The sequence below is a fragment of the Phyllobates terribilis genome, unplaced genomic scaffold (genome assembly GCF_046119375.1).
Source record: "Phyllobates terribilis strain yellow unplaced genomic scaffold, ASM4611937v1 Scaffold_8__6_contigs__length_399053987, whole genome shotgun sequence".
Classification (NCBI taxonomy): domain Eukaryota; kingdom Metazoa; phylum Chordata; class Amphibia; order Anura; family Dendrobatidae; genus Phyllobates; species Phyllobates terribilis.
Genome location: NW_027362768.1, coordinates 101,986,098 through 102,004,092, shown reverse-complemented (window position 1 = coordinate 102,004,092; position 17,995 = coordinate 101,986,098). Strand labels below are relative to the sequence as shown.

The 17,995-nt window shown below is 41.6% G+C and overlaps 1 protein-coding gene across 4 annotated transcripts in view; it reads right to left on the bottom strand.

Annotated features, from left to right (window-relative positions):
- PKN2 (protein kinase N2) overlaps positions 1-17,995 on the bottom strand; it is a 124,416-nt gene that overhangs the window by 35,905 nt on the left and 70,516 nt on the right. For 3 of the 4 annotated variants that reach the window (XM_073643166.1, XM_073643168.1, XM_073643169.1), the window contains exons 2-4: positions 11,603-11,900; positions 4,944-5,098; positions 3,725-3,863 (exon numbers count right to left, since the gene is read on the bottom strand). In XM_073643166.1, coding sequence (XP_073499267.1) covers positions 3,725-3,863; positions 4,944-5,098; positions 11,603-11,900 — 592 coding nt within the window. The remainder of the gene's footprint in view (positions 1-3,724; positions 3,864-4,943; positions 5,099-11,602; positions 11,901-17,995) is intronic. The other variant, XM_073643167.1, reaches the window with a different exon arrangement.

Sequence of the window (17,995 nt, the reverse complement as noted above, 5' to 3'; positions counted from 1 at the left end):
ATCTCCAGTATTACATCAGAAAGATGAAGGACAGCAGTGTGAGCAGCTTGTTCTTATTTTGGACCCCTGGTTTTTCCAGTATTGAATCAGAAAGACAGGGTTGACAGCAGTGTGAGCAACTTCTCCTCATCTCAGCACCTCTGGTATCTCCAGTATTACTTCAGAAAGACAGGGTGGACAGCAGTGTGAGCAGCCTGTTCTCATCTCAGTATTCCTGGTATCTCAAGTATTACATCAGAATGACAGGGTGGACAGCAGTGTGAGCAGCCTATTCTTATCTCAGTATTCCTGGTATCTCCAGTTTTACATCAGAAAGACAGGGTGGACAGCAGCGTGAGCATCCTCTTCTTATCTCAGTATTCCTGGTATCTCCAGTATTACATCAGAAAGACAGGATGGACAGCAGTCTGAGCAGCCTGTTCTCATCCAAGCTACCCTGGTATCTCCAGTATTACATCAGAAAGACAGGGTGGACAGCAGTGTGAGCAGCCTCTTATCGCAGCTTTACTGGAATCTCCAGTATTACATCAGAAAGATGAAGGACAGCAGTGTGAGCAGCTTGTTCTTATTTTGGACCCCTGGTTTTTCCAGTATTGAATCAGAAAGACAGGGTTGACAGCAGTGTGAGCAACTTCTCCTCATCTCAGCACCTCTGGTATCTCCAGTATTACTTCAGAAAGACAGGGTGGACAGCAGTGTGAGCAGCCTGTTCTCATCTCAGTATTCCTGGTATCTCAAGTATTACATCAGAATGACAGGGTGGACAGCAGTGTGAGCAGCCTATTCTTATCTCAGTATTCCTGGTATCTCCAGTTTTACATCAGAAAGACAGGGTGGACAGCAGCGTGAGCATCCTCTTCTTATCTCAGTATTCCTGGTATCTCCAGTATTACATCAGAAAGACAGGATGGACAGCAGTCTGAGCAGCCTGTTCTCATCCAAGCTACCCTGGTATCTCCAGTATTACATCAGAAAGACAGGGTGGACAGCAGTGTGAGCAGCCTCTTATAGCAGCTTTACTAGAATCTCCAGTATTACATCAGAAAGATGAAGGACAGCTGTGTGAGCAGCTTGTTCTTATTTTGGACCCCTGGTTTTTCCAGTATTGAATCAGAAAGACAGGGTTGACAGCAGTGTGAGCAGCTTTTCCTCATCTCAGCACCTCTGGTAACTCCAGTATTACTTCAGAAAGACAGGGTGGACAGCAGTGTGAGCAGCCTGTTCTCATCTCAGTATTCCTGGTATCTCCAGTATTACATCAGAAAGACAGGATGGACAGCAGTCTGAGCAGCCTGTTCTCATCTAAGCTCCCCTGGTATCTCCAGTATTACATCAGAAAGACAGGGTGGACAGCAGTCTGAGCAGCCTGTTCTCATCTCAGCACCCCTGGTATCTCCAGTATTAGATTAAAATATCAGCTGAGAGGACATCTTACAAAGGAATGGATGGAATGGAGGTGCTACTGCATATGCTCACAGGAACCGGTACTATTACCATTATAAACTGTGAGAGCAATTATTACAGAATTTGTACTTTTGATTACCAATTTTATTATTGACCTACGGTGCTTTCGGTCAATTCAAATGGTTAATAAACCTAAATGTTTAAGAAAGTAAAAGTGAGGATTTGTACTTCTTAGGAGAATATCTGTGTGTGCAGATTTATTATGCAACTAAATGAAAGGAAAAACATGGGAAAATTTACATCTGTTAAAGTGAGAATAATTAACTTAAAATGTACAAAAATACATTTCTGAAGTAAAAAAAAAAAATAATATAAATATATATATGTATATATATATATATATATTTATGTATAAAATTAGTGACCAATATAGTCGCCCTTCTATTCAATAACAGCCATAAGCTCCATCCATGGAGTTTGTCAGTTTCTTAATCTATTGACAATCAACTTTTGGGGCAGCAACAACCACCGCCTCCCAGACACTGTTCAGAGAGGAGACGGTTTGCCTTCACTGTAAATCTCCCATTTAAGAAGGGCCCACAAGTTCTCATTAGTCTTTAGGTCATTATTCTTTCATCTTCGCTGGCAGCCGAGTGGTGGAGATTTCGATGAATGTGATGGAGCAATGTCCTGCATAAAAATCATAGTTTTCTTGACCGATACAGACTTTTCCTGTACCAATGCTTGCATAAAGGGTCTTCTAAAAACTGGTGGTATGTTTGGGAGTTTATTTTGAGTCCATCTTCAACCCAGAACAGGTCCAACTAGCTCATCCTTAAAGGGGATATCCGGGACTTTATTATATTAAAAAAAAAAAAGAAAAAAAAATGGCGGGGGCGGGGCCTCTGACGTTCTGATTGACAACCAGATCCCTGCTGCCTAAATTGCAGATTCAGTTGAATCCCCGGCAGGAGTGGTCTGTGTTTTTTTTTTTTATTACATCTTTTTGTTGCTGAGAAATTAGCAATCAAATATTAGCACCTAATGAGTTAAATTTAGTTAAGTCCAAGTGGGTGTTATTAGATCCTTTTCACTGGGGGCGTGTACTTCTGCCTTCTGTATGACGCTGACCAATCATAAGCAGGCAGCAACATAGAAGTGCAGAAAGACCCTGATGACATCAACTCAGGTCTGTCACCCACCTGGACTTAATTAAAAGTTGTCTCACGCCCTCCCTCATTACACAATTACACTACCTGATCTGCTTCATCTAATAACTAATCACGTTTATACACCTTGGAGCTGGAAAATCTGTATAAAAATGATCACAGTCTGTGCTGGAGGAATTGTGGTCAAAGAGGCAATCTTCTTCGCATATTCTGGGAATGTCCAAAACTTTCGATACTTAGGAGAGATGTCTCTTTACTAGTGTTGAGCGAGTATGTTTTATTAACCCTTTCGCCGAGTATGCTCGGGCCGAGCTCCGAGTATTTACAGCTGCTCGGTGATATGTTTGAATCGCTCCCGGATGCATGATTTGCAACTGTTTGACAGTTTTATTACATGTGAGGAATGTCTATTTCTTACACATTCCTCACCTGTAATAAAGCTGCCAAACAGTTGCGAATCATGCACACGGGAGCAATTCAACCATATCACCGAGCAGCTGTAAATACTCTGAGCTCGGCCCGAGCATACTCGGAACAGAACATACTCGCTCAACACTACTCTTTACTTTTTCTGGAAGCAGATGACCTCCCTCAAAAAATTAGACAAGTTTCTTTACATGTTTTTTCTGTTATTAAAACTGGTATTGTGTCAAAATGGAAATCGATGGATATTCCCTCTATTTCCAACATAATTGATATTATGTTCTCCCATAAGGCCTTTGAAGTCTCCTTAGCTCTAAGGAATAACTCTCTACCTAATTATAATTACAAATGGTCCTCTTCCTCCAAGCAAGAGAAGCCTCTTTATATGATGTTTTATTACTTTGCCAGAATTATTTTAATCTATACTTCATTCTATGTTGTTTTTGCACATGGTATGTTAAGGTTGTGGTGCAACTATGTTAAGATGATCTTCTTCATTTCCTTTTTTTCCCTCTGTCTCTCTTCTTCTCTACTCTTCCTCCCTACCCCATTTTCTCTTTTCCTTTATTTGGTTCCCTTTCCTTTCATCACTTTCCAGACCCATTCAACATTGCTCATGCAATAATGACGATTACTCATCCACTGGCATATCAGGACAGACATGTTCATTACTACACATATGAACAGAACACAGTGCTGTAGACTAGAAGTAAAACACTGATATGTACATTTTTCTGAACCTTTACCATTGTCAAAGGACATTTCATTGGTCTGTTGCATGGCTTGAAGGATCTGCATGCGTATGACTTCAATTTTAGTCTTGCTGTCCTGAAGCATTTGCTGGGCCGTGCCGAGCAGCTTTCTGTCCTGTAGAGAGACGTACCGAACAATTTTACTTACTGATTGCAGAGAAGATGATGGGAATGATGGCAAGGAGAGGTGGGGAAATATTGTCAGCCCCGATGCAGCAGAATCACACGCGTTTTATATGCTAGACTGGCTCCAGAACTGGGGCACAGAGGGCGGTTTTGCTGCATAGTTGCCAATGTGAACATCATACTACAAGCTCTGCATTTGCCACATGAAAACCCTATCTAAAAACTCTATACTTCAGCTGGATATTCTTAATGAGAACCAGTACCCCCTCACAACATTTAAATGAGCTCAATATAAAAAAAATAAATAAATAACAGAAAAACTCATGTTTACACAGGAAAATAAATTTTTCAGTTAAGATACCAAAATTGAGGTACGGGCTCATTCACACAACAGTTTTCGTGGCCACTCAAGTCAATAAAAAAAAAAAAATCGGATGCCATACGGAGCCACAGTACAGCATCCAACTTTTATGGATATATTGCAATTCTGTAACATAGGAAACTGTAAATGGTCTTGAAAATGATTAACAGCTGCTGGATAGTATAAGGACTGCAGATGGAGGACAAGCGAGAAAAAAAAAAAAGTCATCCCACTTTTCTGAATGAAACTGAACAATTTGTTATACGCTTGTGTGACTGTACCCTCAGGCAGAGTTCACACGCCTGAAATCACGGTTCAAGTAGAAACTCTGAGGTCCGTTCTTGTGGCAGGTCTCCTTACCCAAACTCAAAGGCCTATAAGGCTATTAATTTCGGGTCAGAACACCCCCGGATATCCGGACTCAAACTGTGAACGTCGGACGTGTTAAACCACTCTAACATTGGATATAATCTTTAGTAAAAAGAAGGAGCAACTTTGTAGGGTCTACAACCTCATGGCAAAGCCTAATGGCACGGTAGCCAAGAGCAGTTCTGTCCGTGCCCTCCCCCCCACTCCATATTCCATCATTGGTTGGGTGCGGAGGGGAGGCAGCATAATATAGGGCAACTGCTCCTCTACGTCACTGGCTAGATAAAAAGCTTACTAATATATCATACCCTTTCGGTGTAAGTAGAGCCTCCGACTTACTTTTGAAGGGCCATTCGAGTAGGTCTGAATCATGTTCTCCGCTCCCTGCTTGACTTTCAGCTCAATGTCTAACTGCTTCTGTAAAGCGATCAGTCTTCCACTGCTTGCACACGAGCCGGAGTCGCTTTTCGGAGTGTCTGGTGTTTTAGGACAATCTGCAAGTGACAAACAAATATTTAGATCATAAATTCTCTGTGCACAGGCTAAATCCTCCACATTACAGATTCTACATCACTAATGTTCCAGCAGCCGGGTTAGAGGGATGGTCCACTACTTCGATATAGCCAAACTATCCTTACAATATTTCATCTGTATCCCATCGGTGGGGGTCAACTCTGGTGGTAGCTGGATGGAGGCCCGTTCATCCCAGGAAAAGCATATGCCTCCGTAATAAAAACTGTGCAGTGGCCGTTCTCTGGTCCTGCAGCTCAACTCCCATTCACCTGTCAAGATCTGAGTCACAGTACCTGAGGGCGACCACTAGCTGTGCTATTCTGGCTCAGTAAGATTTGTAGTACAAGGAGCAGCAGACTCCAAAAAGGACAGCGAAAAATCATGTGAGAGAAAAGCAAGAAAGTGCCCCAGGCATTAAAGAGAAAGCGAAACAGGGGCAGGCCGCAGACTATCTGGATGGGAAAAAAATGGAAAGTGTCGCTTTCTAAACAGGTAAGGTAAAGGCATAAAGCGGCCTTAACATCCCTAATGAACGTTCCTTACCCGTGCACGCTCAGTTCAGAAGAACATGCCTGTGTTCTGCATGGGAAGAGGGCAATAAGCTGCGGCCAGACAACTCTGATCACACTATTTCCAGGGTGAACTAAAAGATGGAGTGACTATTTTAGACGGTTTTAGACCAGGTTTTAATGTGTGAAGATATGAAGGGCACGTTCCCATGTAGCGTTTGAGATTTGTTTTTTTCCTATTGCTTTTTATTTGCATCCATCTACAACCAAAATATGCAAAAACAATCTTCTCCGATTACGGCATCTTTGCAGCAATTTTTTCCCCTTTGATATGTCTGGTTTTTTTTTTTTTTTGCAGATTTTAAACTGCTTTTTTTGGGGGGGGTATGTTCACACGTGGCGTTTTTGCAGCGTATTTTCTGTATTTTTGCACAGCCTTATACAGTACTGGAATAATCAATAAGATTTCTGAAATTTCATGTACATGCGGTGTTTTTCTTTTCTACGCTTAAGTTGGGCCCTGCTGCGTTTTGCCAAGTTAAAGATTGTCAATTGTTTTAGCGTTTTTTCCAGCACTTTACATCCATTCAAATGAATGGGTGAAAAACCCAAGTAAAAATGCATGTAAAATGCAATTATTGTAGGCAAAGCAAAATGTGAACATACCTTTAATGTATTTATTTTTTAAATAGTACAGAAAAGCTTTAAAGGGAATTTGTCACCACGTTGGAGTTATCAGACCTCTACTACGGCCATACAGGGTATAGAAAAGTAAATCTATACATACCTGTATGGCCCATAGTAGAGGTTTGATTGCAGAGAAAAGAGCTTTAATCAATTCTAGTTTGTACAGGCTTGGTGTCCGGGGGACGCCAAGCAATCCCCGCCTATATGCCTATTATTCCCTTAAATCCCCACCTATATGCCCAATTATCATATCTCCCCTCCTCTGCACGCTCACATAGAGCGCGGTTTGCTTCATCCCGGCCCCGTCTACCTGTGCAGTGCGCCACAGGGTTTTATTGCGCAGGCAAGTGACAGTGACTCCCTGGCGTCTGCACAATAGCAACCTGTGGCGCAGTGCACGGAGAGACGAGATCGGCATGACCAGCTCTACGTGAGCGGCACTTTACACATGCCCGGAAGTCAGGGAGCACAGTGCATGTCACAGGGCCCTGTAACGTGCAGGAGAGAGGAGGATATGGTAACTAAGCATATAGGCGGGGATTTCGGGGAATAATAAACTGATAGGCGAGGATTTCTTGGCGTCCCCCCGACACCAAGCCTGTGCAAAACAGTTGATAAAAACACTTTTCTCTGCAATCAGACCTCTGCTATGGGCCATACAGGTATGTATATACTTTTCTATACCATGTATGCCCACAGTAGAGGTTTGATATCGCCCGGGGCGGGGGGGGGGGGGGGGGGGGTGACACATTCCCTTTAATTCTGCAAAAAACGCAGCTGTGTTTTTTTTTTTGTTACATGTGAATTATTTTCAATCTCTCTACAGTACTTTATAGAATAAAAACACAAAAAAGCCAACAGCGCACAGTGGTGCAGCATCTTTTAATGCAAAGTGGTCAGGAGTTTTCATTAAGTCGCATCTAATTTGCTGGGTCAGTCAAATGCAGCAAATTCTTTGTGCAAAATAGAAAAAAAAATGCAAAGGAAAAAAAAACAAATAGGTTCATGCTGCATATCACGCAGCCAGGTAATTTTTCTCTGACACGCGCCGGCATTTCAGAGAAAACATGGTTTAAAGATTTGCATGGCTCCATGTGAGTGACAGCTCTGTCCCCATGTGCGCACTAAAGAGAGACCTGTCAATCTACTAGAGTGGGGTGCGGATAAAGGGTATCTGTAAAATGTCCGTTTTCTCTGAAATTCTGGAGCAATGCTGCAGCCAGGCCCTTAGTCATGTTGCCTGCATTTTGGGCAGCATATATTGATTGACGGGTTCCCGCTAACATATTGAATGTTGTGCACACGGCGCTTGCTGCACGCTTTGGTTTGCATATAATGCAGGCATAGCAGCTTGTGCCTGTTCACACTTGCTTCCTTCCGTTAGGAGACGCTAGCCAGTTTTCGTCTCTTCGTAAAAGTATTATCAGACTCAGGCCCCTTGAGAATAAATATATTATATTAGGAAAGTGCTTCAAATAATTTGTAAATTAACTAATGGACAAACTCTTCACTTTTGCCTTGATAAGCGACATTATCACTAAGAAAAGACAACTTTACTAGAAAAAAACAACACGTTCAGTCTCATCCTGAAATCCCAGGAAATAAAGCCAAACCTTGAGTATCCACTCATTGATGTCCTTCTAAATAAAGGACGTGCTCGCCGGAAACCCCTAATGACTCATTTGTGCAGATGTCTGCGCTTCATCCAAGGCCGATCACACTAAAGTAACCTGAACATGAAGGCAAGTGTAACCGGCCAAGTACTACTACTACCAGCGCTAGGAAATCCGATAACTGGCACCATGTGGCAGGATGAAGGGAAGGATAGAGCTAATGGTAATCTCCAAAAAATCACTGTCCGGAGTATGAAGGGTAAACGTGAATGCAGCTCAACGCAAATAACACAAGGCACTGCTACCCGATACACCACCCTCACGACAATACTCGCTGGACAGCAATGATGCTCCTGTCCTCAATTATCATTTATCAAACAATTATCACTTGTAAAAGAGGTATGAGACATTTTGATGTGTACATGGTACCGTGATACTTCTAGTCCCATCGTTTTCTAATGCTCTGTAACTGTAGACTTGTGAATGAGGACTCTCCGGCGCCAACATGCGCGGCTTTGCTCAATTTATAGAGTGACTGCAGAGGTTTGTGTCAAAAATGGACACCCCCTCCTTTAATGATCAGGCCAGACAGAACGGGCCTTATTAATCGGTCAATTTTTTATTATTTTTTAATTTCTGCTTTTTTTCAGCAGCCATACCTTTTATTTTTTGCTGACATGGCTGTATGAGGCATTGTTTCATGCAGTACAAATGAGATTATTTAGTGCTGTGTTTTTGGGCACATAAATTACATAGTATTTTTGCTGCAATGCAAATATAGAAAATGAAAAATTTTTGGATCTACATTTTTTTTTGGTTTCTATTTTTTCAGTTGACGTAAATAATCTGTTTTAATTAATTCACTTGGTTAGTACGGTCGTGTGGATACCGAATACATGTAACAATTAAAGATCTCTGGGATACAATCCCCCCACCACCACCACCACTGTAACATAGTAGCCCCAGTTAGGCTATGTGCACACAGCGTTATTTTTGATGCCGGCACAGCTGCTGAGTTTTCCCAGGAGTCAGTCGTATTTCTGAATTGTTTTGCCTCCATTCTTGGGGCAGCTTCACCGCCGGTGTCTTCCGCTCTATACTTTCAAGTACAGAGAGCGGGCGGCTTCATAGCCAAAGTAACCCGAAGAATAAACATGTCACTTCTTTTAACCGCTTCAGTGTTTCCAAACTCTGAAGCTGTTAAAAGAAGTGACACCAGACAGAATATATGCACAGCAATGTCGTTTTCACCTCGCTGTGCAATATGCTCATTTTATGGGGTGCCTTTATAGGCAACTTATGAGCAGAATCTGCCTGAAAAAGACACTGTGTGCACAGAGTCTTACAGGGAAAAACAGCCCACTGGAGTGGGACAAGTCACTGGCAAAGTGATCGTGTAATTGCCAGGTCCTGGAGAAGCATCGGCAGCGCCAAGGTGTCTATACACAACACAGCGCTCACTGGGCGAAATGAAATCAGAAAAAAAAAAAGAAAAAAAAGACCAAATCGTTCAATTTACAATGGTGGGGGTGAAAGCCCAGAACCAAGGGCATATATTTATGGGCTTGGTCGTTATGGCGATTAAACTTTGCAGTGAAAATTCAGTGTTCTGGTCCATTCATAAATGCTGCGTTTTTTTTCGCGTCATGTTTTCAGCTTTGTTGTGTTTAACAATTCAGGCAATTTGTGGGGAATAGTTTTTCATAGGAATTTGGGAAAGTTATGAAATGTCCTATAAATGTCTGTCCTAGTCCTGATCTAAGGCTACATTCACACACAGCGTTTTTGCTGCGATTTTTGAGGAAAAAGCAAAAGCAGATCAGCTTTTTAAAAAATCGCATCACCTGAAAGGTTTTTGAGTTCATAGATAAGGTTTTCAATAGCAAAAGCAGATTAGAAAAATGCCGAACAAACTGACATGCTCATTCTTTGTGAGGATCCGTTTTTGAGCCCAAAAACGGATCCTCACAAAACGATGTGTCTGAATGTCATATCTTGAAACCCATTGACTTTGCTGGGGTGCCCAGAGACACTGCATTTTACTGCAAAAAACGGATCCGCAAAAACGCTGTGTGTGAATCATGGCCGTAGCTAGCGAGGGGCAGGGGGGCAGCTGCCCCCCCACCCCCTAGAAGCAGGGGCACGCACCTATCAAAACTCACTAGTATGCTGCAGTGCTCCTGTCCTGCACTGGCTCCAGACTGCAGGGGGCAATCTCCCCTCCTCTGTCCTGTTCTCTGCTGTCTTCACCAGAGAGAGGAGGGGGAGGGGTGCCTGCCCTGCACAGGATCCGATTCCTGGGCCCCGAGCTGGAGAAAGTGAAAGTACCACTGCTCATCTCTTTCACAGGAAGGTAACTAATGCTAATATTGTAGGTGATTATTATGTGCTCTCTGTACAATGTGTGTGAACTATATGTGCAATGTACTATTTGCTGTCTGTAGAAGTCTTCTGTCTATCACACTATCCCCCTCCTCCATCCCTCCCTCCCTCCATCCATCATTATATTCTATCTAAATACCTTGATTATTGTATCATAAAAATAATTAAATGTCTGATGTTCACATTGTACTACAATACATTTTTCACTTAAATATAAGCAATATATGTGGGAGTCGGAGTCGTGGAGTCGGTGTAAGGGAAATTGAGGAGTCGGAGTTGCAGGTTTGGCTTACCGACTCCACAGCCCTGGTGTCACATCTAAACCAAAAACACACAAAAAATCTCAGCAAAGACAAAGAAATTGCCATTACCTATTTTGGTGCAGACACCTGAAGAAAAAAAAAGAAAAAATAAACCTCTTTTCGCTCATGTGAACAGATCAATGCGCCTTAGTGAGCACTGATCGTCAATATAACAGAAGTTGTTTGGCGCTAGTTTACCTGTTTACACAGGATTACAATTAATGTTGAGGACAGAACAGTCACGAGTACAATCGTCCAGTCCTAACAGATTATCTGCAGCACATTTTGTTTACACTGAACGATGTCCTGTCGATATTTTTTATTTTTGCTGGCATCAATGATCCACTGGATGAACGGCATTTTGCTCGTACGTCGGGTAATTGTCAGCATGTCATCACACACGGATAACTACGAAAAATCGTACCAATGGCTGCTTGTGCACGGATTGCCTTCCGTCTAAATGCGCCATTATTCATTGTATAGATGCACTAACACACACGTGCCACAACACTGCGACAATGTAAAAACAAGGGTCTACTGCAATGGTATAGGGGCATGTTCACAAACACTTGTTGCTGCGGATTCTGTCACAAAAGTATTACATGCTGATTTTGTTGCAGATTTATATTGCATATTTTCTATGGATTTTATCATAGGAATTGCAGAGAGTGATTACAGCAGAAAGAAAATGTAAAAAAATATATATATATATATATATATATATATATATATATATATATATATATATATATATATATATATATATATATATATATATATATATATATATATATATATATATATATATATCGAGATGTGAATCTCTACACAAAAAATTATCCACAGTGTGTGGATGAGATTTCTGAACTCCCAATCACTTTGCTGTCAGAATAATCCACCACAGAATTTTTGTCCACAAATCTGGATGAAGCATTAAAATCACCGACATGTTAAGAAGCCCTAAAAAGAAAAAGTCATTGGTAAATATATACCTGGCAGATCCTCGGCTTCCCGCACCACGATGTGTGCATTTATTTCTTGCAGGCTGTTATGTAGCTCCTCCAGTTTTTTGTTGGACTTTTTTAATATATTATCCACGTACGCCAAATTCTTTTTATCTGTTGTAACTTTGCGCAGGTTCTCCGCTCCTTCTTTAATTTTAAGTTCTTTTCTAATTTCGCGCTTGATCTGATCTTTTATTTCATCCAAATTTGGCTGTGTAAGAGGATCGGAGAAATCTAGTTTTTGATTAATACCCATGGGTTCGGGAGCTATGTGGCTTCTGGTGTCCTATAAAAAAAAAAATATATAAAAACAAAAAAGTCAGGAAGGGGATACAGTATGTATATACTTATATAATGCGCAATAACACAAAGGTAATGGTCTAAGGCATATACAGACATCTGATTAAAAAAAAAAGTTAATCCTGGGATAGAAGACCAGAGGTCTAAATCACATTCAAAAGAAGGACTTGAACTGGAATGGAGTTTTTTCGTCCTTTTTCCATGAGCCCCACACTATCTGAACAAAAAAAAAATACAAGTGAGAACTAAATTTAATGTTTAAAGCCTCTTTTTTGTCTTGCATAAAAAACTTTATGCTGGTTCCATTTTTGATCATCTACTCAGTTTATACAGTCTGAGACATCAGTTTTTTCTCGTAAGGAAAAAAAATGTTAAAGAGTAGCCACCATTTTTATTCCATAACTCAATAGTACATATGAAAATAAGAAATTTTGTAATATATCTTATTAGCCAAATCTGCTTATTCTCCTCCCGAGTTGATCAGTCATTTTCAAAATTCTCAATTCAAGGCTAAAATCTGTATTCAGTGAAAAAAAGATTTTTCCATTACTGAGATAGGAGACGGCAGTTGGTGCTCATACAGTTCTATGCAGAACTGTAACTGTTTCAGGAGAACTTGCAGCAGAATGTCTGTGTCCGCCTCTAGCTCCACTTCTCTCCATAGAATCTTATGAGCACCAACTGTCATCTTGTCTTTCCGTAATGGGAAAATCTGTTTTCACTGAACACAGATTTTATTAATGAATTAACAGTGAATGATCAGTCATGGGGGAGAAAGAACCTGATTTATCTGATAAGATATATTACAGAATCATGAAATAAAAATTAAAAATTAAAGAAGTTTATCAAAACTTCCCATGCGCAGTCCATGGACTATCCGAGTTTGATGTGCAAATCAGATCAATAATTGGTCTGCAAAAAATGGACATGTCAATGTGCCCGTAGAAAATGTAACCGTTCCGATCAATGAAAAGGTATGGCAATAATGAGAACAAGCCTTAAACCTTATGCCAACAAAACACATTTTTAAAGCAGAAGCCTATGGGTACATGCAATTTTTTTTCTTTCACATGAATGTATATGTCTGAATACAGAGCAAGAACCGTAGACAACCACCGTAGACAACCACTATGCAAAGTTATCAGCCTTGTGTTGGCATCTGAAATCCCCTCTCATACAAGGATGACACACAGGCGGACTCTGGCCACAATTGGATTATAATTATTTCAGAAGAAAGGCCTCTTCTATTCCACATTCACTACAAGCCGGTGTGTACTGAGAACAGCTGATGAAACCACCACTGAATATTTAATAGCCCCGGATCTTATATCTCAGACCTCACATTTCATTGCTCACTAACCTTCCCGCTAACATCGTGCACAAATGAAGAACATCACACACAAGTGTAGTGATTAGCAGTATGATCACTACTTACTAAAATACACGAGCCCTTCATACTAGCTACACCCACAAATATAGCAGCTACATTTACGTTGTCGGATCATTTCACTAAAAGACGCAAATCAAGAGTCAGAATTTCAGCCTCTGTTTGATGTGGGTGTTACAGGTTTACCGTGACAGAGGGGCCAGAATACCACGGCGTCTGATTTCACGTACTCCTGCTCTGATTAGAAGCACTTCACCATCATATTGAACAGTACAGGTTTCTGCTAGCAGTGCAGGTGTTAAGCTGTTTGATTGAGAGCTCCTGGAGCTTTCCTGCTTTGATGATCTCAGCTGTTCAGTGTTGGCTACTCCCCTATGTTGTATATACTTGCCTCTGGAAACCTGGGATTGCCAGTGTTAGTTTCATACTGCCTGGTTCTGGAGTTGGAAGGGTTGGTTGTTTGAGGAGGCACTTGGAGTGTTGTTCTGAAGACTGTTGCTTGGTGATTTATCTGTGTACATATCCTCATCCTCTCCTATTTGTTTTTTCCTTCCTTTACTTCCCGGTGTTCCACTCTGTTGTTTGTGAGTGCATATTTGTATGACTGTTATTTTCAATTATCCCTGTATGTCTTCCCTTGTTAGTCTGCTTTGTGTATTCTTATACACTACTACTCCCCACTTGCCTGGGTGGGGGAGGGGACAGATCAGGGCTGATTTATTAGCTTATCAAGGCATGTGGCCCCAGCGTCTTCACCATTTGAAGTAATCTGGGGAGCAGGGATAGCTAGGGCGCCCCTAGCTTTAGGGATAGGGAAGGAGGCCCTAGCCCCGGGATATCAAACATCAGTGCTGTGACAGTGGGTCTGCACAAGTCTTAGGCCATGTTCACATATTCAGCATTTGATCCGTTTTTTACCTCAGTATTTGTAAGCCAAAATCAGGAGTAGAGCAATCAAAGTATAATAAAAACACGTGCACCACATCTGCCTTTTTCACCCACTCCTGCTTTTAGCTTACAAATACTGATGGGAAATACTGACTAAATACTGAACATGTGAACGTAGTCTTAGCTCCATTAAGTAGGTCTAATCCAAGCAGAATCCATAAAAATAAACAGCACGGTTATTTTTCTCATAGGGCTTTCCCCCCGGGCTCCCCCCCCACCCACGTGGAAGTTTTTAAGCGTATGGCAAAGGAGTTGAAAAATCCCATTTAAAAATCATAAGATGTGAATTGTTGTCAATATTTTAAACACCTCCAAAAACTCTCCAGCTATGTGCACAGTACATGCTGAGGATTTGCAGCAGAAAATTCTGCTGCACATCCTGACGTGCTTGCGGGAAAAATGCTGCGAAAATACCAACGTTTGTGCTGCATATTTTCTCACACTCATTAGCAAGAGTGACATACGCTGCAAAAAAGCTGCAAGAACTAACATGCTGCAGATCGGCAAGCAAAATGTGCAGGAGATTTCAGAAATCTCATTCACATTGCTAGTACTGTAAAACGCTTTGTATTTTATAAAATAAAATAAAAAAACAGCAAAAATACAATGTGTGCACATAGCCTTATAGTGTGCATCCACATAAAGCTGAAACACTGCAGATTTTCCATGTGGAATTATACACAGAAAATCAGTGGAGGATTACAGGATTATTGTACCAGCCACGTGGATGAGACCTGGACAAATGTCTGATGTGGTTTTTCACATCAAATTTCACCACTTTTATTGTAGATGTGTGACATTGACAGGAAGATTTTCCTGCAGGTCCTCAGTGGAAAGGCCACATGGAAGATGCCACAATGGGAATCTGGACTATAAGCTCCTAGTAGTGGAATATAGTAAATGTCACACAGACAATGGCCGCAATTCATAGCGTAGGTGAGAGATCAGACATTCCTGCGCCGTCACCGATTCACAAGAAGTTGTTTCAGTAGTTTATATAGAATCGGCTAAAAATAGCCATGTCTGGGAACAATGGCCAAGCGCCCGGAGTCCTACACATGATGAAGTGTCGGCTTCTTTTCGCCAATCCTCTTCGGGAGATACATCAGTGATCTGCAGCAGAACGCAGCAAGAGAGATTTTCCAGCTCCAAAGTTCGGGTCCCCATTGATTTGTATGGGATTCTGATTCCCGAATCGAACTTTAGACTAAAGTTCGGCTGAACCCGAACTTCCACGGGTCCGATCATCCCTATTAGTCACCTGTATGAGCATCAGAATATCCCCCACTTATATTACCCCAACATCTAACTGTGTCCACAACAGCCTCTTACTACAAGGACATGTTTAGGGAAAGGGGTGAGGAGCAAATGCCAATATATACATAGAAATCTAAAAAATACATGAGATTGTAGCAGCAGAAAAACTGATGCCACTCTGATTAGAGTCTGATTAGAATAAATTGGTAATTTTTCTCGGATGTCAGAGAATGGTCGTGGGAACCTACCCCAATAGGTAAAATTACAAAGTGCATGTAAAAACCAGCAACGTAACTATTTAATCCTGATTAAAAATACTCTCCATTCTCAATAACGAAGCAACCTTTAATATTATTGTTTGGTGCCCATTGCCAAGGTTACCAGCCTCCTCTGCGGTATAGCAGCGGCCCAACTTGTGCAGCGCTTACAAGCTCTTTCAAATATAGAGCGCAGTTGCTCCTCCGGGGCTGAAGGGCAAAATTGCATCTGTTCACAGGATTAGAGGGGACACAGGATTAATGACGAGATGAAGTCACTGGTCCAATCTGTTAATCAAGCAGGAATGCACTGCATCTTGGTAAATCGAAACCCAGGAGACGGGGGAGCTGTGTGCTCCTGCAGAGCAACCTTTAGACTATGAAGACTATGTTCACACTCAGTTTATCTCAGGAAGTTTTGGACCAGAAACTCTTTAAAATCCTCATCAAGAACTCCTGGAACACTTTTCCCATTTATTTCTATGGCAAATCCACTTTGCTGGTCATATGAAGAGTTTTTGGAGCTTTTTATTCTTGAAGAGGCCTTGAAAAACTCATGGAAAAAGAAAGAAACCGCACATTACTTTCTTAAAGGAGATACTGAAGGAAACCTCAGCAAACTCGACAATGGCCATTCAAAAGGCTGCAAAAACTTTCAAGGGGAAAAAAAAAAAAAAAAAAAAGCTTCAGGAAATGGAATAACTTCTGCAAAAACAGCCACAAAACTAATTCTCCTTACGACAATGGGAAGCAAGAGCTATGGCATCAGGGGTAATCAATATGGAAATAGTGTAGATTGCCGTGCTATGCAGTTTCCATAATTCCCATCTACTTCTATGGGGTAACAGAGTAACTCAGGTAGGGCACAAATATTCCTGGCCGGCTTAAGGCATAAAATCGCAGAGGAGGTTAGTGAATTAATAATGAGTTCTCAAACCACAAAATATGTCGATCATTAAAAGCGACTACAATCATTTATCTAAAAATGTTCTCTAAATCCTATCACTGCATTAGTCACCTGGGCGTAGTGAAGAAGAGAGGGGGATGAAGAACAAACCTAGCCGACCGGCAAGCATCTGCATGTGGTCAGTACAACTTATTAACCCTCGTCCAGATCCCGGTGCACATGTGGCAGGTTTGATGTGGTTTCTGTAATAAGGCACAGTACAGACTTATAGCCATGGCGCGGATCAGTAGTATAAAGCATGTTCGTAAGCAGTAAAGACGATGTGACGAATACAACATGTCGGCACACAATATCTCTAGAGCCACAGGACCACCAGTATTGAAGCAGTGGGGAGATTTAGACCAGAAGGGGTGCGCCGTTTGCCATTTTAGGCAGTATGATGATATTTTTGGCAATTTTCTGTTAGGAAACGTTGGGTCCTGGCATTCACATGGGTGTTACTTTGACACAAATCAACTACATAAAACGTTGCAGCCAAGTATTCCCCCTCATGTAACGATATGACCCCAAAGGAAGAAGTAGGATGTCCTTTGAACATAAGGAATGGTTTGCGGAACATGACAAAGATCAAGGTCTTGGCTTATCACTAAATTCCCCAGATCTCAATCGTATCGAGAACCTGTGTGATGTGCTGGAAAAACCAAGTCCGATCCAAGGAAGTCACAACTTGAACATCTGTCTGGGATGATTTAGTGAATCCTGCTTTGAGCATGGGGTTGGACCAGATGACCCAGGAGGTCCCTTCCAACTCTAACATTCTATGATTCTATGAAAAGATATAACTTAAACCTTCCATACACTAGAGAGCTGCTGGCCGTTCTCCCCCAAAGGAAACACACACAAGAGCGCTCACTGTTGATGGCTTCTGTGTTCTCTATTAGAGAGCTGCTGCCAGACATCTCTGGCGGTGGCTTCTCGCAGAGAATAAAAGAAATGGCAGTCCAAAATCAGGCATGACATATCCTTCTGTACCCCGAAATAATCTATTGGGGGCACCCATACACATTAAACTGTCAGCTGAACCTATCAACAACAGTGGGTTCGACCGACGTTAGTCTAATGTGCTGCACATAACACGAAGTCAGATACCACAGGACACCTTCAGCGAGCTCGAGGAGTCCGTGCCTTGATAGCAGCTGACAATCTTGCAGAATAATCCCTGGTATTACTACTGCCACTCATCCAGGTAGCAATGTAAAGGATGGGAGACTAATTAGGGAGGTGTCTACATCATTTCCTTGCCTGTTCCTGTCTACTCTTTTTAA